A 19,144-nucleotide genomic window follows, 5' to 3' on the forward strand; every position below is an offset into this window, starting at 1 on the left:
CATTTAAAACATTATATAAACTGGGGCTTAATATAACTGCACAGCTCCAGAGAGGCTGAGTGATTTAGTGAAGTGGGATGAGAAAAGACTCTTATCGTGCATGTTCTCACTCTGTGGGAGTGTTGCAGCACTGAATTCCATCAGTGCTCTTTATCTGAAGAATTAACGTGATGCCTTAAATGTTAGTGAATCATTTACAGTTAAAAATGGTCCCTGCTTCTGAAAACCCACAATTAAAGTCTGAGATTTCAGACCTCGAGGCCATTTAGTTTAGTGAGGCAGGTCAAAGATGAAGCACCAGTGCCCCCAAGTGGTCATCAGAGAGGGAACCAACAGCATCTCACTGCAACAGAACCCCACCGCCAAATGCCAGAGCAAGCCCGCGAAACTCACTGGAGTATAAATTTTTATTTTAATATCAGTTGCAAGGTATATGAAACATGTTAAGGGGATAAATATTTACAGTATAAGTTGCATAACTCACAAAAGCAGGAAATGCAAACAATCAGTGAAATGAAAAGGAGAGGAGTACAAGGTGCTAGCACTCTACCTGAAGCGACACTCAAAGAAGCAATGAATGATTGTCAACCCAAGAGAGAGGAGAGGAAGCTCAGTGAACTTCCAAAAAGAATAGGTAGTTTAACGCATTCAGTCTGAAACCGAGATAAAGCGCTCATCTTGAATTGACTCAGAACTGAGTGTGAAGTTGCGTCGTCAAGGTGAGACGTGCTGGTGCAGTGCTTGTCGAAGAAACTTGCCTCACCCAAACGGTGAGGTGACATCACCGTTTCCAAGAGGACACTGGGAGCTTCCACTAGAAGTACTGACCATCGACACTCTATGCATCCGTCTGCCTGCACTTTTTCCAAATCTAAGCCGACAATAAAAATTGGAAAATATATATACAATCTTCAGCAACTCCCGCAAATATCAGCCTTCATAGTGAAGTATGTGTAACATTTGTTCAAGACTCCCTATATAAATGTACAGCTTAAAGACTAAATGCAAAGTGTGGCATGAACTGTTATCATGAACCCTGAGCAAATGAGTGGATTTTATTGTTGCTAACCTGACTTAACCTCAAATAAAAGCTCACGTCACACTGCAGAGGCATCTTTAAGTATATAAGAAACAACAGCCACAATGATCAGAAGACTTTCCCGTCCACAATACGTAAAGCTTAGTCACAAGCCCACAGCCACTGCAAGTCTCACTATAAGGCTACCACACCAATTTGCATCTTCAAACCACATGGCGTGCTAGCCTACTGTACACAGACTGACGCCACGGCACAAGTGATTTGAATCATTATGCAGTGGAGTCAATTACACTTTTCCTGTTTTGAGCTTTCCTAATTTACATGAGGTGGTTTTGATGAAAAAAAAAATTGGAACAGAACACATTTCACAGTAGTATATATATAAATATGTATATATATATATATATTCATTTTTTTGTGTGTTTGCTTTTTGTCATATGTGTTAAATACATACATTGAACAAGACAAATGGCTTCTATAATAAAAGGGAAAAATATTGCTGGTGCAGTCAGTCACAGAAAAACAAAGCTTTTCCACCACTGATTAACGAATGCGACTTTCAAGCTACGTGAGGCTTTTATTACAACATGGTGGAGAAATGGGTCACAATCGAGGGTTCAAAAATCAAGATACACGCCCACACTTCCACTTCCCTTTGCCCGCCAATAGTAAGCCTTCAATGCAGTTTTCTACTCTGTGGGTTTTATCGTGCGTAACAGAGGTTATCATTCCCATTCTGAAAGCAGAATCAAGACAATCTATTTACCCATTTACTCAAACTCTAAACTCATTCAGAATCATTCAACTGCTTCTGTTCAAAGGAAAAAAAAAAAAAAGAGAAGCAGCCATCCAACTCAAACAGTCAAAAAAAAGCAGAGAAAACAAACACTAGAAAGTGTTACATACTTTAAAAAGATAAGCCTAAAACTCCGCAGGCATTTGCAAATGAGTTGTCGATGAATGATCCTTTTTCAGAGCCGCACCTTCGTGAAGATGTTCTGACAGACTCTTCATCCTTACTACGGGCTGTCATTGGACCGTCTTTGCTGGACTCTGTAAATTATGTAAAGTTGGAGGGTCTGAGGTGGGTTACAGGATGGCCAAGGCTGTCCAGAGGAGCACTGGGATAAAACCTTAATGCTTACAATAACAGGCCAAGAGGCCAGGGACAGAGGAAAGGGTCCTGGAAATGTAAACAGCTCCAGGTAACTTCATCTTTGATGAGGAGAGTGTGGTATCAAAAGTAGATCTGCTTTGCATGTGACGGATTCTGCTCCATGGGGCAGTACGGGCATTTCAACCTGAAAACCATGAGAGCAGTAATAAGATGGGAGAGAAGAGACTAAAGACAAGATCATTATTGAATGGCTGACTACATATGTTTGTTTGTTTTTAAAGGTGAGTTTACGCTGCTCCAAATTTTAGCTAAGAAAATCACATGGGCAACGAAACGTTTGTGTTTGATGCTACTATTACAAATAACTCAAAGTGCCGTTTTGCTGACTTACTTCCCGGCGTTAGTGAGTTTGTTGAGAGCATCTCTGGAGATGACATGGCCGCAGATGAGCTTCATGGGAGGATTGCTCTCTGAGGTCTGCTGCCGAAGGATCGGGCAGGCGAACACGGAGTGGTACCAGCACTTCTTCCCGAGGTCAATTTCAATCTGAATGTACAAACAGAAAATGAATTAACTGCAGGCTCAGACAAAATGAAGAGTGACAAATGCTGTGTGAAAACTGCAGAAAGACTCACAGGCAGTTCATCTTTGTGTGTCCAGACTCCACTGCACTGCCTCTGCTCGATCACCTGTTTGATGTTCATCAGCACTGGCAAGGCCATGCATCCTGATGCAAAGCTGAAACAATACAAACAATACATCATAAATAAATAAATATTTCAGACACACAGGGTTTAATAGGAGCACATACTGGTGATAACGCAGCTTATATGTCAACCTGAAGGAATCAAATGAAACATTTCAGTTCCAGTCTCAAAGTTGGTTAAAAAAAAAATTTTTTTTAAATGATACTTTAAAAGGAAACCAGAGATAAAGAGCGGTTTCCTGTCCGTGTTTCTCTGACCTGACACTTAGTGGAGACTCCACAGAGAGGCCCAGCAAAGCACAGGCATCCCTAGTAAAGATGTTGCAGATCTCAGCCCACTGATTTGTCTCCAACAGGCTCCGATACGGCGAGTTGTTGATGCCATGACGCAAATACACCAGGCTGCCCATCAATATCTGGATATCTGCAATTAGATAATGGAAATTAACCAGAACAAGCAATCTTATATTAGTTATGAGAGCTCATTTATTTTCCTTAAAGACGCTTTCATTCACTCAAATGAACAGATTCTACAGCTTTGATCAAATGGACTCTTCTTCTCTCTTTATTTTCAAATTGTAATTAAAACTTTCAAACACAACTCAAGTATCTGTGTGACAGCATCAGCGTGACTTTATACGACAGACCTCTCTGGTGCTGAGAGGCGAAGGGCTGGAAGTGCCTGGCATACTGCAGGGCCTCCATTTGGTTACCGATTCCTCCACTAAGCAGACTTATGAAGTACAAGCGGTGCAACTTGAACTCTAAACTGCTGTTCAGGTCCAGAAGACGCTGGCGATTAGTAACGGCCCATCTAAGGATGTACAGAAAAGAGCAAGTACAGTCAATTATTGTACGTAAAGGTGCCAAGACTGAGCACTATAAACATGACCAAAGTATTGCCAGTCTGATGATAAACTGATTCAGTTGTGTTCAAACTCAGAAGAATCCTTAAGTCTCTTTTTAAAACAAATACTTGGGCTGATTATAAACAGGTAATATCAGGAAACAATGCGCATTTAAACAGATGACATACTCTAATGCCGGACCCAGGTCCTGCATCCTCAGCGCCTCAAGGATCCTGTTCAGTTCCAGGAAAGGCTGCTTCATACTCATGTCAATAACTACACCAGACTCCTGAAAAACAATCAATGGCAGATAGCTTGGAAAGCGCTTAAATGCACTCCATTTTAGCACCATAAGTTTGCATCTGTCAGTTTACTATCTATAATGTTATCAATCTCAAAGTCGTTCAAGCAACATTTGGTTAAAAGGATCCCTTACCTGACATAGGTCCTCTGCTACGCTGAGCATCCCTTGCCTGTAGAGGTGCTCCACAATGGTCTCACTCAAGTGTTTCTGTCTCTCCTGGATGTCCCACACCGTCTCGGCCACCACAGCACTGATTTCTGCATCAAAATTCTACAGGGGAGTATGCAAGAGGTGAAGCCTATGTATGCCATTACTGAAACGTTCAGATCGCTGCCGTCCGCCCTTACCCTGTCAATGGCTTTGCCGACTTTTGACACACTGCCATGAATGTCTTTATGTCGTGAAGCAAGCATCTGCACCGTTTCTTTGATATTCTTACAACACTGTGCCATAGTCTGGGACAGGACGGATAAGTCTGCATCTTGTACTCCTGTTAGGCAGAAAAGGGAAAAAGGAGAACAGCATTCAGTCGTGTGTGCAGTAAAAGTTAGGTTAAAGCACTGAATAAACATATCAAAGTCACATTTCATTTACTGATGTAATTCAGTTCCCCTGGCTCAAACACATTTCACATCTATAGGGCTCAGCAGCCTTTAGAATATGGATTTTTCTTACCAAAAGTAACTAGCTGCCCTCGTATCTCACAGACACTGCGCAGGAGCTCGTCTAGCCTTTCCTCAGATTGGTGGCCGTACATTACAAAGCGATGGAGCACTTTCTCCAGCTCCCGCTCAACACATGCACACTGTTCCATGGTGCAGATAGGGACACACAAAACCTAGATTAAAGAGAGACGGAAGAAACAGATTAACAGAGAGGGGGGGGGTTATTAAATGATATTCTATTGCTCTGACAAACTATGATCTACATCAAAGATTAATTATTAACAAATATAAGACTTTAGAGCTGTGTATTTAATCAAATTTGATATTCAATTATGATTAGTTTGACTTTAAACTTTAATAACAAAAGAATAAAGATAAAACAATGACACTCAATAAAATTAATACTTTTTCATGCTACAAATACAGTGTACCAAATTCCTTTAATTCTTTGATAATGTTCAAGGAATATCACAATTAAAAGGTACTGATCTTTTTTCTGCCATAATCAACCAGCCCTCATATACATAATAGAAATTTGAGAAGAATCTCTAAATCATGACGGAATGACAGACAATAAAAACATTCAACTGGATGACTTCAGACTGATAATACTTGTGACATTTTGGTTTTCTGTTTAAGTTCAAATGTGCAGTAAGTAGATCGTATGGCACAAATGATGCTGCAAATTTAGCATGATAGAAACTAATGCAAATCTGAAAGGGCATCCCTACTGAAAAAGACTGGAAAGTTTGATTTTAATGTCACCAACCTTGTTTCTATGAGATTTAACATGACATTGATTTCTCACTGTAAAACTAAGCCCCACTATTTGGGATACTATCGTGCGTTAAGGGACCTCTAACAAGAGGTAGACGTTTTCTTCTTTTTTTTCAGCTTTTCTCCTTTTCTGTCTTTAAACAAGTTAATGCGGCCCTGATTAAAAGTTTGGCCTAGTGTAGTACTGCTAACAACAAGCAGGGCCTGATCAATCCTAAATGGAGACACACAGTGTTTCCTGCGGCCTAGTGTTTACCCCTGTCTCAACCATAAGAGGGTGAAATCACATCACTATGTAACATTCAGAGGTGATTTTCATTAGACTCCTGGTCTGTCGGGAAACGTAATAACTTTATAATTTGAACAGATTAAACATAGTTAATAACTGTATCGTTGCTGTAACTCACCAATCGTAAGAAGCGGGGTACAGAAAATGTCCACCTACCGTAAAGAGCTAACAAACATTAAGGCTCCAATCGGTTATTACAATTTCAACACGGCAATATCACGTTTTACAATTAGTCAATATTCTCTAAGAATTATACATATTAAAATGCCACAGATGGCAAACCGGGTATTTTGATTCAGTGCGGTAATTTAGACAATTAAGTGCTGCATAGCTAACATAAACAAACGGTATCACCGTCGCTTTCAGGCTACAAAAGCCCCTCAACGCTAGATGCTAGTTAGCTAGTAGATGTTAGCCTGCTGCTGACTGGTAAGGCCCAAACTATTTGTAGAGGGAATGACAACCCACACGTCTTCATCATTTCGCATTATTCCAACGGTTTAAGCACCTATCGCCGGTCCACTAAATCTGACGGATATCTTTTTCTTAAAACACTCACCTATCCTGCTAATTAGTTAGCAAACATTAGCGTTAGCCACTTGCCTGTTATGGCAACACTTCGCCAGCAGTCGTAATGCGGAACTTCCTGTGTCGCATGCTGCGCTAACTGGACACTTGAAAAATAAAAGTCATACACTTAATCTACCTTAAGTTTTCCACATGATTCACATAATTTCTTACGGAGGTTGCATGTTGTATTTTACATGTATTCCACTGAATTAGGAAAAAAGAGAAAAAAGGTTTCTAGCACTTGTTATCAGTTGTTGATACTGTATACCCGACTTCCTTTTTACATTTAAGAGGAGCATATTGTAGACTACATTTTATTACCAACATTATCTGAATTTTACTACTACATTTATCATAAAGCCCCAGGTAGTTTGTCCTTTACAAATGAAGAATTCTATGTAAATGAGGTTAAAAGTCACGTTATCCAGCCCTTTTCTGAGTATGCAACTATTCATAAAAAGTCAATCTGAAATTCTTTGATCGAAAATTAATTTATTAATTCTATTTTAAAAATCGTTTTCCTTGTAAAAGAAAAATATATTAGCTGCTATTCCTCTCAACAGTTGTTTTACGTTTGCGCTGTTACCTGAACGAAACAAGGGCTGTGGTAATGTCATGATGTGTAAAACACGACTTTCATATCGACGAATGAGAAAGAATTGCTTATCAATTACTCGTTTTTTCAACAGATAGTTGATCCCCTGTGATTTCAGAATCTCACCTTTGTGACATGTTTGATGAGTTAACCTTTCATCTTTCACATTACAACTTTTTGAACCATTTCAATGACCTGTTTGACCTGCAGAAGCAAGTTTAATGTCACAATAGTGGTTGAAGAGGCTCTATCTTTGAGTAGAGTTTATAATAAAATATACCAACTTTTGTTTAAGTTACACATTCATCGTAGGACTTTTACTTCCATATGTATTTTACAACACTTGTTACTTTAGTGATGCCATTTCATGCATTTTCCACCACCACTTCCTTGTAATCTGCTACAGTAACTTCAGTAGGGTGCACATACAGATGTATCAGCATATAACGCAGTAGCTGTTAAAGGTAAATTAAACTAGTTTATATAATTATTGGTAAGTTTTTTCTGTAACAAAAGCATTGTATCTTGTGCACTATATAATATCTAAAAAAAAAAAGAGCCTTCAATCTTTAAGTACCTTGTGGAGTCAATTCTATGCATTGGAGTAAAATTGTTGAGGTAAAATAAGTGCAATGCTTTTAGATAATCCTTTTAAATAATTTTAAATGCGGTGGAGTACGCATGGGATAAAGGCAAATAGTTTAAAGGAGGAGTAACTAGATCAACACAAAAATATATATTTGAAATGTGATCTTTCTATTTTTACTGTCAAATATGCTGGAACTTAAAAGACAAAAACTTTCACGAGACTGGATCCTTCAGATGGAGCCCCAACAAGAAACAGTAGCTCTGATAAATATTCATAAGTAAGTCGTGTTTATCTTCACACGTACAGAAGCCTTGTAGCAGACAGTCTTTAACAGCAAGCATGTGGACCCTGAACATCTACCTCTCAGTAATGATACCTTTTTTAAGCTTATTGTAGTTTCCCTGCAATTAGCTGTCCATGCTGCATATTGTTTTATGTGGAGCTTATTTGTGTGAGGGCGATAGTGGGTGAGGTCTTTGGACTTGTGCAGGCTGGTGTGAATAATCTAACAGTGATGTAGACCAAAGCACCCCATTGCTGAGGTGCTCATCATTCTTTCCCACTGAGTCCTCCTCCAGTCTGCTGTGCTGACTTAACCACAGAGGCTCAAATTTATCAGCACTTCTGTACACTTAAGTTCAAACAGTCTCATACCCAGCACACAAGGACACTAATGGTAGGAGGAAAGTCACACTGGTCAGCTTTTTGAAAACTTTATTGTTGGAAAAGCCCATGTTTTACATATACACATGAGCAATATATGTGCATAGTTGCAAAACATATTCTATGGCAGTTTCCTAAATGAACTCCAGGGCTATCATGTGATCTATCTTTTCCTATGATTTAAGTCACATGACAGTTTTGAACTAACTTTTTAAACACCATTCTGTAAACAATGATGGATTATAAAGAATTGATGCTGTTAAAAAGATAAAGATATAGTATTGTGTTGAGTATACAAAAACCCCACTGATATCATGGACGGTACTCACTTGAAGTGTTTGTTTCAATGTCACTTTTAAACAGAAAAGTAGATGTATGTGTATTAAATTGCTTTATAGCTTGTTAACCTTTCAGAGTTGAGACGATCAAAGCCTTTTGTACACAGACATTTTCCACTGGTTTTCCCTGTATGACTTAATGACTGAGAATGACTGGTAATCACATGAGGTATTAGGATAGGTCCATAGGGCTTATCTGAACTTTATACTATCAAACATGTGTTCTCGGCCTCAGCATAGGTCAGAATTCCCTGCTATTGTAGCACTATTGGATTTTTATTGTGAAAATAACGTAATTATATATAATATATATATATATATATATATATATATAATATATATATATATCATACAATATATATATTATATATTTTATCATGCAAGTTTTGCAAACTGTGCAGTGTACGGGATTTCATTTGAGCTGTTAAGGTCATTTGGTCAGTGTTAACCTTTGACCTGTTCTCCAGCCACACCTTAGCATTTACACATAATGCCCACATAGAAAAGTGCAAGCAAGTGTAGTTCAACTACACTCTCAATGTTAAGTACAACCTCACATGCTGCAGCCAAGTGGACAATGTGTGTGCTGTTCTTTGAACTTAGTATTCACCCTTTCTATTCCCACCAGCGCGCCCAGGCAAAATGCTAAAGCTACGTCTATCTGGCCCTGATAATATGGGTCTATATATAGAGAAGCCCTGTGACTGAGATGGCTGTAAGTGTCAGATTCCAGGCGCACTCGTCCATCCTGGCCTGATCAGCACCTGCTTCTAACTATAAACCCACCCACCCCCTGTAAGATACCCCACTCGAGCTCTCGCAGATAAGCCAATGCCCAACCAACGCACAGTCTGCAGAAGAAGAAAAAAAAATCCAGGCTACATGCAGTAAGTGCTTTCCCTGATGCCAACTCAGAGGGGGGCGGGGTAGAAATAGAGATGAGAGTATTAAGGGATGTAATGTGTCTGAGTGAGATCCCTCTCTTTGCTTTTTCTATTCAAGTCTGACACATGGCAGTGCGTTTGCCATCCTGACGTTGTCCAGTTAGTGTGGCACTGGCAGACTTGGCTTTGCAGAGCTGCTCACTCTTGGATACGGCATTAGAACAGGGTCTTTTCAGCTTGTAGTCTTTTGCGGATTTAAGAGACTGTTGATTGGATGAGGGGCAGATACTGCAACACTAAGGAATTCAATGCCATTGAGAAAGCGTCATCGTGGCCAAAGGTACAGTTGCAGACATTTTGTGTTTCTCTTCTTGCACAAAGAATTCTTGATGTCTCAGTGCAATATTGAGCTTGTAAGCACATGTAGGATTTCTGAATGTCTGGCATGTAACCTAAGATTTGCAGTCAAGTTACAGCTAATGTTTGTATGTCTTCTTTTTTTATTATTTCAAGCTGTCTGCTGCAGCATTTTAAAGAATAGTGATTGAGATGTTGTAGCTGTAAGTGTTCATATAACATTTGATGTTTAAAAGCTAATAAAAGAAGGACAATGCAAGACTGAAATTAATAAACTTTTTACCGCTCAGTGATATTTATCAAATGCTTTAGTACTGTTGATATCAATGAATGAGCTACACACCCTCCAGGTGACTATGTCTTATTTCTACCGCAGGAACAGAGCCAAGAGCAGACGACAGAATCAGCCTGGACTGGCCACATTAAAAATTTGGAGCTTGTGGACTAGCAATGGACAGCTGGACTCTCCAAGGGGACAGCTACTCCTTCCTGCGCAGCGCGCCCCGCACCTTTTCCTTGTGCCATCGAGACGGCACCCCTAACCACGTTGAAATCTACGACATTATCAACGTCCCTACTCAACGCAGCGCCATTTCTGAGACCACCTGCCTGTGTGACATTTTTGGAGACGACTGTGAATCGCACTCCCTCTCAAGCAGCCCTGCCGCAGGCGCCTTTGTCCTTTCCCAGAGAGTGGTAGAAAGCACAGCTGCTGTATCACCCCCTGTGGATGATTTGAACGATTCATTTGGTTCCTACCACACTGCACAGGGGTCCAGTGAGGGAGAGGAGGGATTTGAAGATTCAAAAGAAAGGGGTCACAGCCCTGCACAGCAAAACGAGTCTTCAGAGAGAAGGCGATCGGAGGGTGAGGGACTAAGTTCAGAACATCCACAAGTTTGTGAAGACAGTACCCCAAATTTAGAATCAAAAAACAAATCACCAGTACTTCTACTCGACAAAATTACCCCATCATCAGAAGCTCTCACCAGTGGTGAGAGGACACCCTCTCCTGGACGTAACAGCCTCAATACCCTCGAACCAGAGGGAAGACTGTCATCCTTGTCTTCCTCCTCAGCTGAAAATAAATTTTTATCATCGTCATCTGATCCAAAACAAACAAATTCAGAAACTGAACCAAGTAGAATAACTCCTTCAATAAAAGACAGAGGCAGCAGCCCCTCAAATCAGTCTTTAAGTCCAAGTCCCACCCTTCCAAAGGACTTGCTTGATCCAAGAGCAAGTCACTTAAATCAAAACAGCAGTCCATCACCTGAGCTTGCACATTTTTCTCACAATTTCACAGAATCAACCTTTGAATCTAGAAGCATCCTTTCATCTCCTTTACCTTCACCCAGTGGTGAATTTCAACCAGGAGAAACAGTGGTCTCCTCTGAGCTTAGACACAGTTCCCCTTCCCCTCATCCCCGAGCAACATCTCCTTTCATTGAGCTAAGTGGGAGAGTCTCCCTGCCTGATCTCTTAAGCAGAGGCTCCACACCTGACATTAAAGATTGTGCTCACACCCCTGTACTGATTTCAGATCCCTTGTCTGCACGAAGAGACACCACAACTACTCCTGAGAGCCAAGATACAAGGTTATCATCTGAACCACATAGTACTTTTTCTACACCTGGCCCTCGATACACACCCCCCTCTCCTGTCATTTCAATAGCAACGTCTCCTGAGCCTGTGGAGAGTGCTGTTTCACCTGGATTAACAAGCACAAGTGCCTCCCCTGTCTTACTCAGTCCTGTATCTCCAGCAAACACTGGGACAAGAAGCCCCTCTCCTGACCCCTCAACTGAGATAAGAAACAGTTTAACATTAAATGAAATCAAAACCCAGCCATCTTCGCCTGTGATTAATTATAGTTTATCTCCATCACCTGGAGAGAGGGGCGACAGCTTTCCCACTGATCAACGATATACTTCTCCTTCACCTGAAATCAGGATTATAGCATCCTCACCTGAGGTCAGCAGAAAAGAGCAATCCCCAAAAGTGAAGACGGCATCAGCCTCTCCTCTCCTAGAGCCACACTTTGATTCTGCCTCACCAAGAAGCTTCACCTCCTCCCCTCATATTACAGGAATTTCTTACTCTGTTGTTCAGCCCGAGGACAGGGACAGTCCCCCATTTCCTGAACTCACTTGTCTCTCCACCCCAGAGCCAGACAGAACACTTATGTCCTCTGAAGCAAGCAGAGACTGTATAACAAGCAGTGTTGCAGAGTCCACTGAAACCCAACGAGACTCACCTCACATATCAGGCTTCCCAAGTTCTAGTCCACAGTTTGAAACAACTCTGTTGCCTCAACCCAGGTACCAAACACTTTCACCTCAGACTATTAACCTCACCCCCTCACCCGAACCAAGATATCAAACCCCCTCATCTGACGAGCATCAAAGTCCTTCACCTTTGCACAGGAGTAGAGATCCATCGCCCGTTTCTTCAATTCCTGGGCAGAGGTACCAACTTTCTCCAGTAACTCTCTCCACAGAATTTAACCCTCTGTATACACCACCTAATTCTTCTGTCAGAGACACACCTGTGGTTGAAGTCGATTCCTTTTCCGGCGATATCACAGAAACACAGTCCCCCACACATCTAGCAGAAGTCAGTGTGTCACCAGCACTGGAATCACAAAGCAGAGAGAAACCAGTTGTTGCGAAACTCCAAAGCTATCCATCAGCGGAGGCAGATCATTCACCTATATCTGTCTTATCTGATAAAGGTTTAGACAGCTCAGTGACACAACAAGCCGCAGAGAGAGAAGAAACTTTAAAGGAAGAATACCTTCAGGATAAATCAAGTGAAACTTCCTTCACTGAGGAAAAAGAGGGCGTTCACTCCCTCTTACTTCAGGGAGAAGACACGTATACTAATTTCCCAGGTGAAATCAAGTCCCCCTCCCCTTATCTTATAGCCCATGAGCACAAGAGTCCAAACATTTCACCTGTCCACAGGGCTACATCGAAGCAACCTGTGCAAACACAGGAAAATATCCATCCTCAGTCCACTTCTTACTCCCTGGCTTCTGGCAGCAGTATTTCTTCACCAACATCAACTTGCACACCTGAAAACTCTAGAAGACAGCCATTAACCAAAGTTAAACGTGAAAACAGAGACACATTAACAGAGGGCATGTCCCAACATAAAAACAGAAGGCAGACTCCATCTCCGCCACTCACTAGGTTTACACCTGTCCACATCATAGCCCCTGAGAAGCCATACAGACAGTGGCAGAACAGAAGCCGTAGTCCATCTCAAGTTTTAGCATCCTCACAAAGTGGTAATTTAAAGAAAGCTGTGACAAATAGGGAAAGCCCCAATGTCGACCCCGTTGACAATAATAGCCAGCCCCACCAGGTCAAGCCAGGAAGGCAACTGGAGATGGAGAGGGAAATTCCACTAGAGCAGAAAAAAGATGTAGGTATGGAGAGGCAAAGGGAGCTGGAGAGAGAGAGAGAGAGGGAGAGGGAGGAGCAGGCTCCTGAAAGAGGGGAGGGGTGGCAGGGGGTCGCCAGTTACAGAGGGGAACAGGTTGAGCTGTCATTCAGTGCCAGGAATAGAAAAGGACCTGCGAGTTGCAGTGCAGCTCCCACAGACAGAGAGACCCATCAGGGACTGCCAGCAGCGCATTCCTATTCCGACAGTTTGCTAGCGACACGACAGCTACAGCAACAACAGAGTGTGCTTAAACGGGCTTCTCAACAAGACAACAGAGGTGGAAGTACCAGCAGACGACTTAAACAACCTGCAACCCAAAACAAAAGGAGCGCTCCTGGACGTGGTGCCGCAAACAGGCCCTGTCAGAGTTCCAGCTCCAGCATGGGAAGTGAACTTGATGAAACAGACAATGAGGTGAAGTGGTTTACAGACCTGGCTTTCCGCAGCCTGTCAAGCCCTGAAGTAGATTACCTTGATATGTACAACTCCAGCCATCGCTCGTCTACAAACATTTCTCAACCATCCCCCCAGGAGAGCCCAGCTGGGATCAATGCGGCCTGGCTGGCCTATGCTGACTTCAGGGGTTCCGCACCAAAGCTTGACCATGATGAAGTCTCCTTTCAGCAACCATCTATATACTACTCAGATGGCCTTGATCCATCTAGACGTTATGAGTTGGGCAGCTTTGAATGTATCGATGTGGCCTTGGAAAGAGAAGACTTCAGGAAGGTGAGAAAAGGAGTGCCGAAGAGACAGATCCAGCTGAAAAGAAAGAATAATGATGAAGGGAAGCAGGGTGAGAGTAGTGAAAATAGCAGTCCTGGGCTACCTGTGATGGTGGAAAGCCCCTCTCAAGAGAGTCACCCAAGAGGGACCTTTGTGAGGCAACACAGCACACCAGCAGCAATGCAAGAATGTCACCCTTCTGAATGCAGCCCTGAGTCCAATAAACAAAATGAAAGACTGTCCAAACTCCAAAAATCTGCTTCTGTGGATGAAACCTGCTCTAAAACAAAGATGGCTTCATTCCTCATCAAGAGTGTGCTGTCCAAGAAGATGCAAGGTGTTGACAGACAACCCGATGAGCAAGCAGGTGAAGGAGGGAGCCCACCAACAGAGAAAATGGTGGTACCACTTAAAGAGTCCCTAAAACCTGACTCTTATAATCTAAGTTCAAGTCTTAAGTCAGATTACAGTGTTTCATCTGAGGGTCTTCCTATGAGAGGGGAGCCAGGCACAAAGGATGAAGCCAAATCACCAAAAAGCCTTGGAATAAGAACTGGTAACAGGCCAAGCTCATCCAGCAGCATCAGAAGTGTTACATTTTCCCAAACTGACAGTGACGAGGCTGACTCTCAAAGCAGGAGTGCAACATCTTTAAAATCGGAGATGAAATCAGAAATAAAAGTGCCATTTGATAGTAAATACTCCAGAACTGGATTACAGCATAGTAAAACACACAAAAGGGAGGGTGGTGAGTCAGCAAATACCACGTCTCCTTCTGCCAACGAAGCCAGCAACACACAGGCCAGAGTGACAAACAGAGACCAGGAATGTGAAAACACAGAGGACCACAAACAACTGCTGCAAGGTGACCAGGGTGCCTACAAGTCCAAAACGCAAGAGATTACACTCAAAGCCACAGAGAAAAAGAAAGCCTCTCTCAATGTCTGTCTTACGCCCGAGGCAGAAAGCAAACCTGGGGCTTTTTCACCAGATGTATCTGAAAGAGAAAAGGAGGCAAAGACTGGCAACGACACAAATGAAAAAACAGAGGAAGAAGGATATGAGAATGATAGAGTTAAGGCCCCAATTCACAAAGTTAGAGATGTGAGGCGGCTTGTTAAAAATACATATAATCTTTCCTTCAAGGCAGCTTGTGCTGTAGTGCCATCAAATGTAAATGAAGAAAGGCTGGACGGTTTAAATAAGGAAAAGAGGGATGAGCCCACAGCAAAGGAGGCGACAGATGTGATGCAGGAGATAAGGAGGAAAGAGGAGAGATTGGAAAGAGAAGAAGAGCTCTGGACAGAGAGGAAAGAGGAACAGAAAGAGGAGGCACAAGATTCAAAGATGCTAACCATGTCTCTACCAACTAAGAGCAAAGGAAGTTTACCGTTCGGTTCACAGCCAATGCAAATAGAATACAAGGCTGTTTGCTGGAAAGATGACAAAAATAAAATGTCAACCATTCGGAAAGACTTGGGTGACAAACCCCAAGCCTCTTTTAAGTCTGTCACAGAGGGGAACATGGAATCCCAGTCCTTGAAAGCAAACACATCAGATCACACAACTGGAAACACAGCAACTCAGGAGCTTTGCGAGCATGATACAAACATTTCAGCAGAAACAAAAGAGATCATGACAGAAATTCACAAAGTGCCAGATGGTGAAGACAAACCTGTTGTGACTAGAACAGAAAGAAAACCCCCCATGCTCGGAGGCCTCCCTAAACAGCCCAGTAAGGAAAGAGAGGTGTCCACTGCTGTGGTGCTAATAAGAGAAAGACCAAACAAAACTAACATGTCTGCAACCTCAGCCCCGGAGGCCATTCCTGTCCCGATCCAAGCTCCAGTTCCTGCTTCACTTTCACCTGGGCCCACTACCCCAGGCAAAGCCCCTGGTAGTGGCCACTCAGTTTCCATGCTTCTAAAGGAGAAAGGCTACCAAGCTGACATTGGAGCAGTGGTGGCCAATACCCAGAACATAGCTGCAGGTAAAGGAGTTCCCCGTAAGCATGTGAACTCTCTGGAGATCCCCCTTCAGACCACTCCTACTTCAGATGGAGGTTTAATTGAGTCTCACCCAGAGAGGATACTCTCTTCTTCATCCACCTCTTCAGGCCCCTCAGCAGCAACTGACAACACGGACATCCTCACAAAGCCCAAAGAGGATGAAGCAGTTAGCATTAGGCCTCCGGGAAAAGAAAATGCAAAACAAAAAAGGAATTCACATGATCAAACACCGCTTCTCTCCAAACAGAAAGACAATGGAGATTTTGAAGCGGTGAAAAGACTAGATCCGACTTTCCCCCCAAGGTCCCCTGCAATAAGGAGATTCAATCCACAGCCAATAGAGGTCAAGTCACTGTCTAAAGAACCTATGAAACAAGATATGCCAACAGACCCCACGGGAAATCACAGGCCTCAAACTATCGAAGTGAAATCTATAGCTAAAAATTCTCAAAAGCCAGCTGTGCCTCCAAAACCAAGCTGCAAATTTAAACCTGCAGATTTAGAAGTAGTGCCAAGCGAAACACAGAGAGCATCAGCAATGTCATCAACTGGAAAACCACAAGGTGAAGAGAGGCCTCAAACAATTGTAGTGAGCTCACCCACAATCTACAGGAAGATTTCTGGTGAGTCTGCATCAATTTCAAACTATTCAAGAAAACTGGCTGTGTCTACAGTGTCCAGCCTCAAACCTCCACCTCACAAAACAGCAACTACCATGTCCAGTCTCTCAAACCTGCCAGCAGCAGCATCTGACACAGAGGCATCTGGTGATAGAGGACAACAGCAACAGCCTGCTGCTTCTCCTCAGAGCTCCACATATGCACAAAACCCTGCATCCTTAGCTACATCATCAGCCACAGGCTTGAGTGAAACTTCAGCTTCAGGTCCGGTTTCTGATACAAAACCAAATCATATCCCTGGACCCACCCCAGCTGGAGCCAGACAGCCAGCTCTTACAGATCAAGACATCCAAATGCAGTATCCCAGGGCAACGTATCCTCATGAGCAAGCTGTGCCTTTTACTTCAAACAATGCAAAACAACCGACTGTTTCCACATCAAAAGTGCCGAGATACACAAATCAGTCTTTTCACAGATCTCTCTCCAGTGAGCGCACTCAAAGAACAGATGAGCTGCATTTTTATGCTTCAGATGACCCTCCAAGCTATGATGAAAGAGAGAGCTTCAGTCCGTTCTTACTTCCAGATTTGACTCCTGTGAGGCAAAATCGGCATCAACCCACATCTCGCCCTCCTCCCTGCTCCTGCTCAGCTGGCTGCCCCTCTCACTCTGTTCCCGTCCCTCCTCACCATCACCGCAGCCCCCATAACCTCACACCACCTGCCCCACCTCATTCACCGGGTCAGGCACTACCTTACTCCATGACTCAGGCCCCTCTCCGCCCCCATCAGTGCAGACCAGAACCTCAGCCAATGAGTTACCAACCGGGATCTCCAAAATCCAGCCCTCTTGGTCCAAACCAGCCCCCCTCAATGTACCAGCCTCTCCACCAGTCTGCTCCCTGTCCTACCCACCCCTCACTCATGCAAGCCTGCCCTGCTGACCGCCCACTGCAGCCAACCCAGCATATTGACCCTCGACGGCCTCCCATCCATAGATCTCCCCATCAGCAGCCACCGAGCATTGCCGGGGCTCCTTACAGTGATCCTGGCCACAGCCACTCTCCTGGTCTTCCCCCTATGGATCCTCAGTACATGTGTGGCCCCCAAAACATGGGGCCTTCCTATGGGTCTGAATATGGGGGGGACAGCGCCAGTCTGTACTCAGAAAGTAGCTACGGACAGACCCCACGCAGAGTGCTCCTGGATCCTGAAACAGGGAAGTACTTTTATATTGAGGTGCCTGTACAGCCACTGAGGAAAATGTTGTTTGACCCAGAGACTGGCCAATATGTGGAGGTGCTCATCCCACAGCAAGCAATGTCACATTCAGGCCTGTATCCTCCTTCAGCAGCCCCCTTCCCACCTCTCCACAACCCCAACATGTATGCCCCTGCTCCACAGTACATGCCCTGTGCTCCTCCTCCTTTAGCCCACCCACAGGCTCAGCCTCAGCCACCCCGATATCCTGAGGCCTCTGCTGCAGCAGCAATACACCCAAGTGGGCCTGGGGTCAGCTACAGGAATCCATCAGGTCAGGGGTCCAAGCCAGAGCACCAAAATCATCCAAGTTTGGACCACAGCTACCTGGAGAGTATGTATTACGTCCCCACAGGAATGAATGCAAGCCCAAATCCCACCCCACCTGATTATTACCACAAACATCCTCCTAACTTACCCCCGACAGGGGGGAAAAGGTCCTGAAATAGAGAGTGGAGGCCGCCTTCCTGGAGCCTGTTGGGTTTAAAATACGCTGTGTATAAAGGGAGTTACTAATTGTAGCCTGTAATGTTATTCGAGTTTTAACGTTGCAACTGAAGACAGCAATTCTTTGGTTGTTGTGTATTTGCTGCTGCTATTTTCTGTGCTGGGCTGCTTTGATGAAATGATTCTTTTAGGTTAACTGCATTGCAAATACAAGCAAGCTGGTATTTTTTATGAAGTGTTCTTAAGACTATTACCTATCACTTTTTCTATCTAGGATACAATCACAATACTGTGTATCTACAGTAATGCACAGGCACTATCTGTAGGTTTACTGATTTAACCGTGTGTATTTTCTCAGCAAACTAAAAACTTGAAAATATTGTTTTGAAAAAACCTCATATTTATTTTAATAATGTATTTCTCTGATACTGGATGGGCGAGTTTGTGCACATGGTGTCTGCAACACCATGCAACAATGCCAATAAAGTTATAAATATGCTTTCCTTCTTTTTCCTTGATTGTTTATTTTATTCTATTCATTTATTTCTACTCATTTCTTAGGGCCATGTAAAACTGGAGCTAACATAGTCACGCAAGATCCTTTGGTGAAAAATTATTACCGGTACTGTATTTCTGCTGTTTGGCAACTCATAAATGAAATCAGTTGCTTCGTTTGAAAGTGCCGAAAATTGAATTATATACTTTGTTCAAAGAAACATTATTTCATATCTCTGAATATGATAAAAATCTGGGATTTTTTTGCCATCGCATTATAATTCAAGTGAGAGATCTTGTTATTGGAGGCAACAATGTAACACTGGGGTATGTGCACAGACACTGCCCCCACTCCTCAAATTTGGCACACTACATCAGTGTATTCATCCTATACTAT

At 43.0% G+C, this 19,144-nt stretch overlaps 2 protein-coding genes across 5 annotated transcripts; one reads left to right on the forward strand and one right to left on the reverse strand.

Annotated features, from left to right (window-relative positions):
* Positions 1 to 393: 393 nt before the first annotated feature.
* On the reverse strand, positions 394 to 6,395 carry rmnd5b (required for meiotic nuclear division 5 homolog B). 4 transcript variants are annotated; one of them, XM_075481097.1, is made up of 10 exons: positions 6,349 to 6,395; positions 4,690 to 4,852; positions 4,362 to 4,504; positions 4,147 to 4,284; positions 3,899 to 3,999; positions 3,510 to 3,676; positions 3,121 to 3,286; positions 2,792 to 2,894; positions 2,548 to 2,702; positions 394 to 2,340 (listed from the first exon to the last, which is right to left on the reverse strand). In XM_075481097.1, exons 2-10 carry the CDS (start codon positions 4,826 to 4,828, stop codon positions 2,277 to 2,279), a joined length of 1,176 nt encoding a protein of 391 aa, XP_075337212.1. In that variant the 5' UTR covers positions 4,829 to 4,852; positions 6,349 to 6,395; the 3' UTR covers positions 394 to 2,276. The 4 variants fall into 4 exon arrangements, with proteins under 4 accessions (XP_075337212.1, XP_075337211.1, XP_075337213.1 ...); XM_075481096.1 differs by having other exon boundaries at positions 6,305 to 6,372; XM_075481098.1 differs by lacking the exon at positions 6,349 to 6,395 and adding an exon at positions 5,902 to 6,292.
* Positions 6,396 to 9,389: 2,994 nt separating this feature from the next.
* LOC142397608 (uncharacterized) lies at positions 9,390 to 18,755 on the forward strand. Its single transcript, XM_075481099.1, has 2 exons — positions 9,390 to 9,724; positions 10,118 to 18,755. Exon 2 carries the CDS (start codon positions 10,192 to 10,194, stop codon positions 18,247 to 18,249), a length of 8,058 nt encoding a protein of 2,685 aa, XP_075337214.1. The 5' UTR covers positions 9,390 to 9,724; positions 10,118 to 10,191; the 3' UTR covers positions 18,250 to 18,755.
* The last annotated feature ends 389 nt before the right edge of the window (positions 18,756 to 19,144 follow it).

Source organism: Odontesthes bonariensis, chromosome 13 (genome assembly GCF_027942865.1).
Source record: "Odontesthes bonariensis isolate fOdoBon6 chromosome 13, fOdoBon6.hap1, whole genome shotgun sequence".
Lineage (NCBI taxonomy): Eukaryota > Metazoa > Chordata > Actinopteri > Atheriniformes > Atherinopsidae > Odontesthes > Odontesthes bonariensis.

Bases quoted from the DNA above. Each gene is read 5' to 3' on its own strand.
- rmnd5b (XM_075481097.1), bottom strand. From the start codon at position 4,828: ATGGAACAGTGTGCATGTGTTGAGCGGGAGCTGGAGAAAGTGCTCCAT. The intron at 2,703-2,791 runs GTGAGTCTTTCT...TTGTACATTCAG, and splicing joins CACACAAAGATGAACTGCCT to ATTGAAATTGACCTCGGGAA. The intron at 2,341-2,547 runs GTAAGTCAGCAA...CATGGTTTTCAG, and splicing joins AAACTCACTAACGCCGGGAA to GTTGAAATGCCCGTACTGCC.
- LOC142397608 (XM_075481099.1), top strand. From the start codon at position 10,192: ATGGACAGCTGGACTCTCCAAGGGGACAGCTACTCCTTCCTGCGCAGC.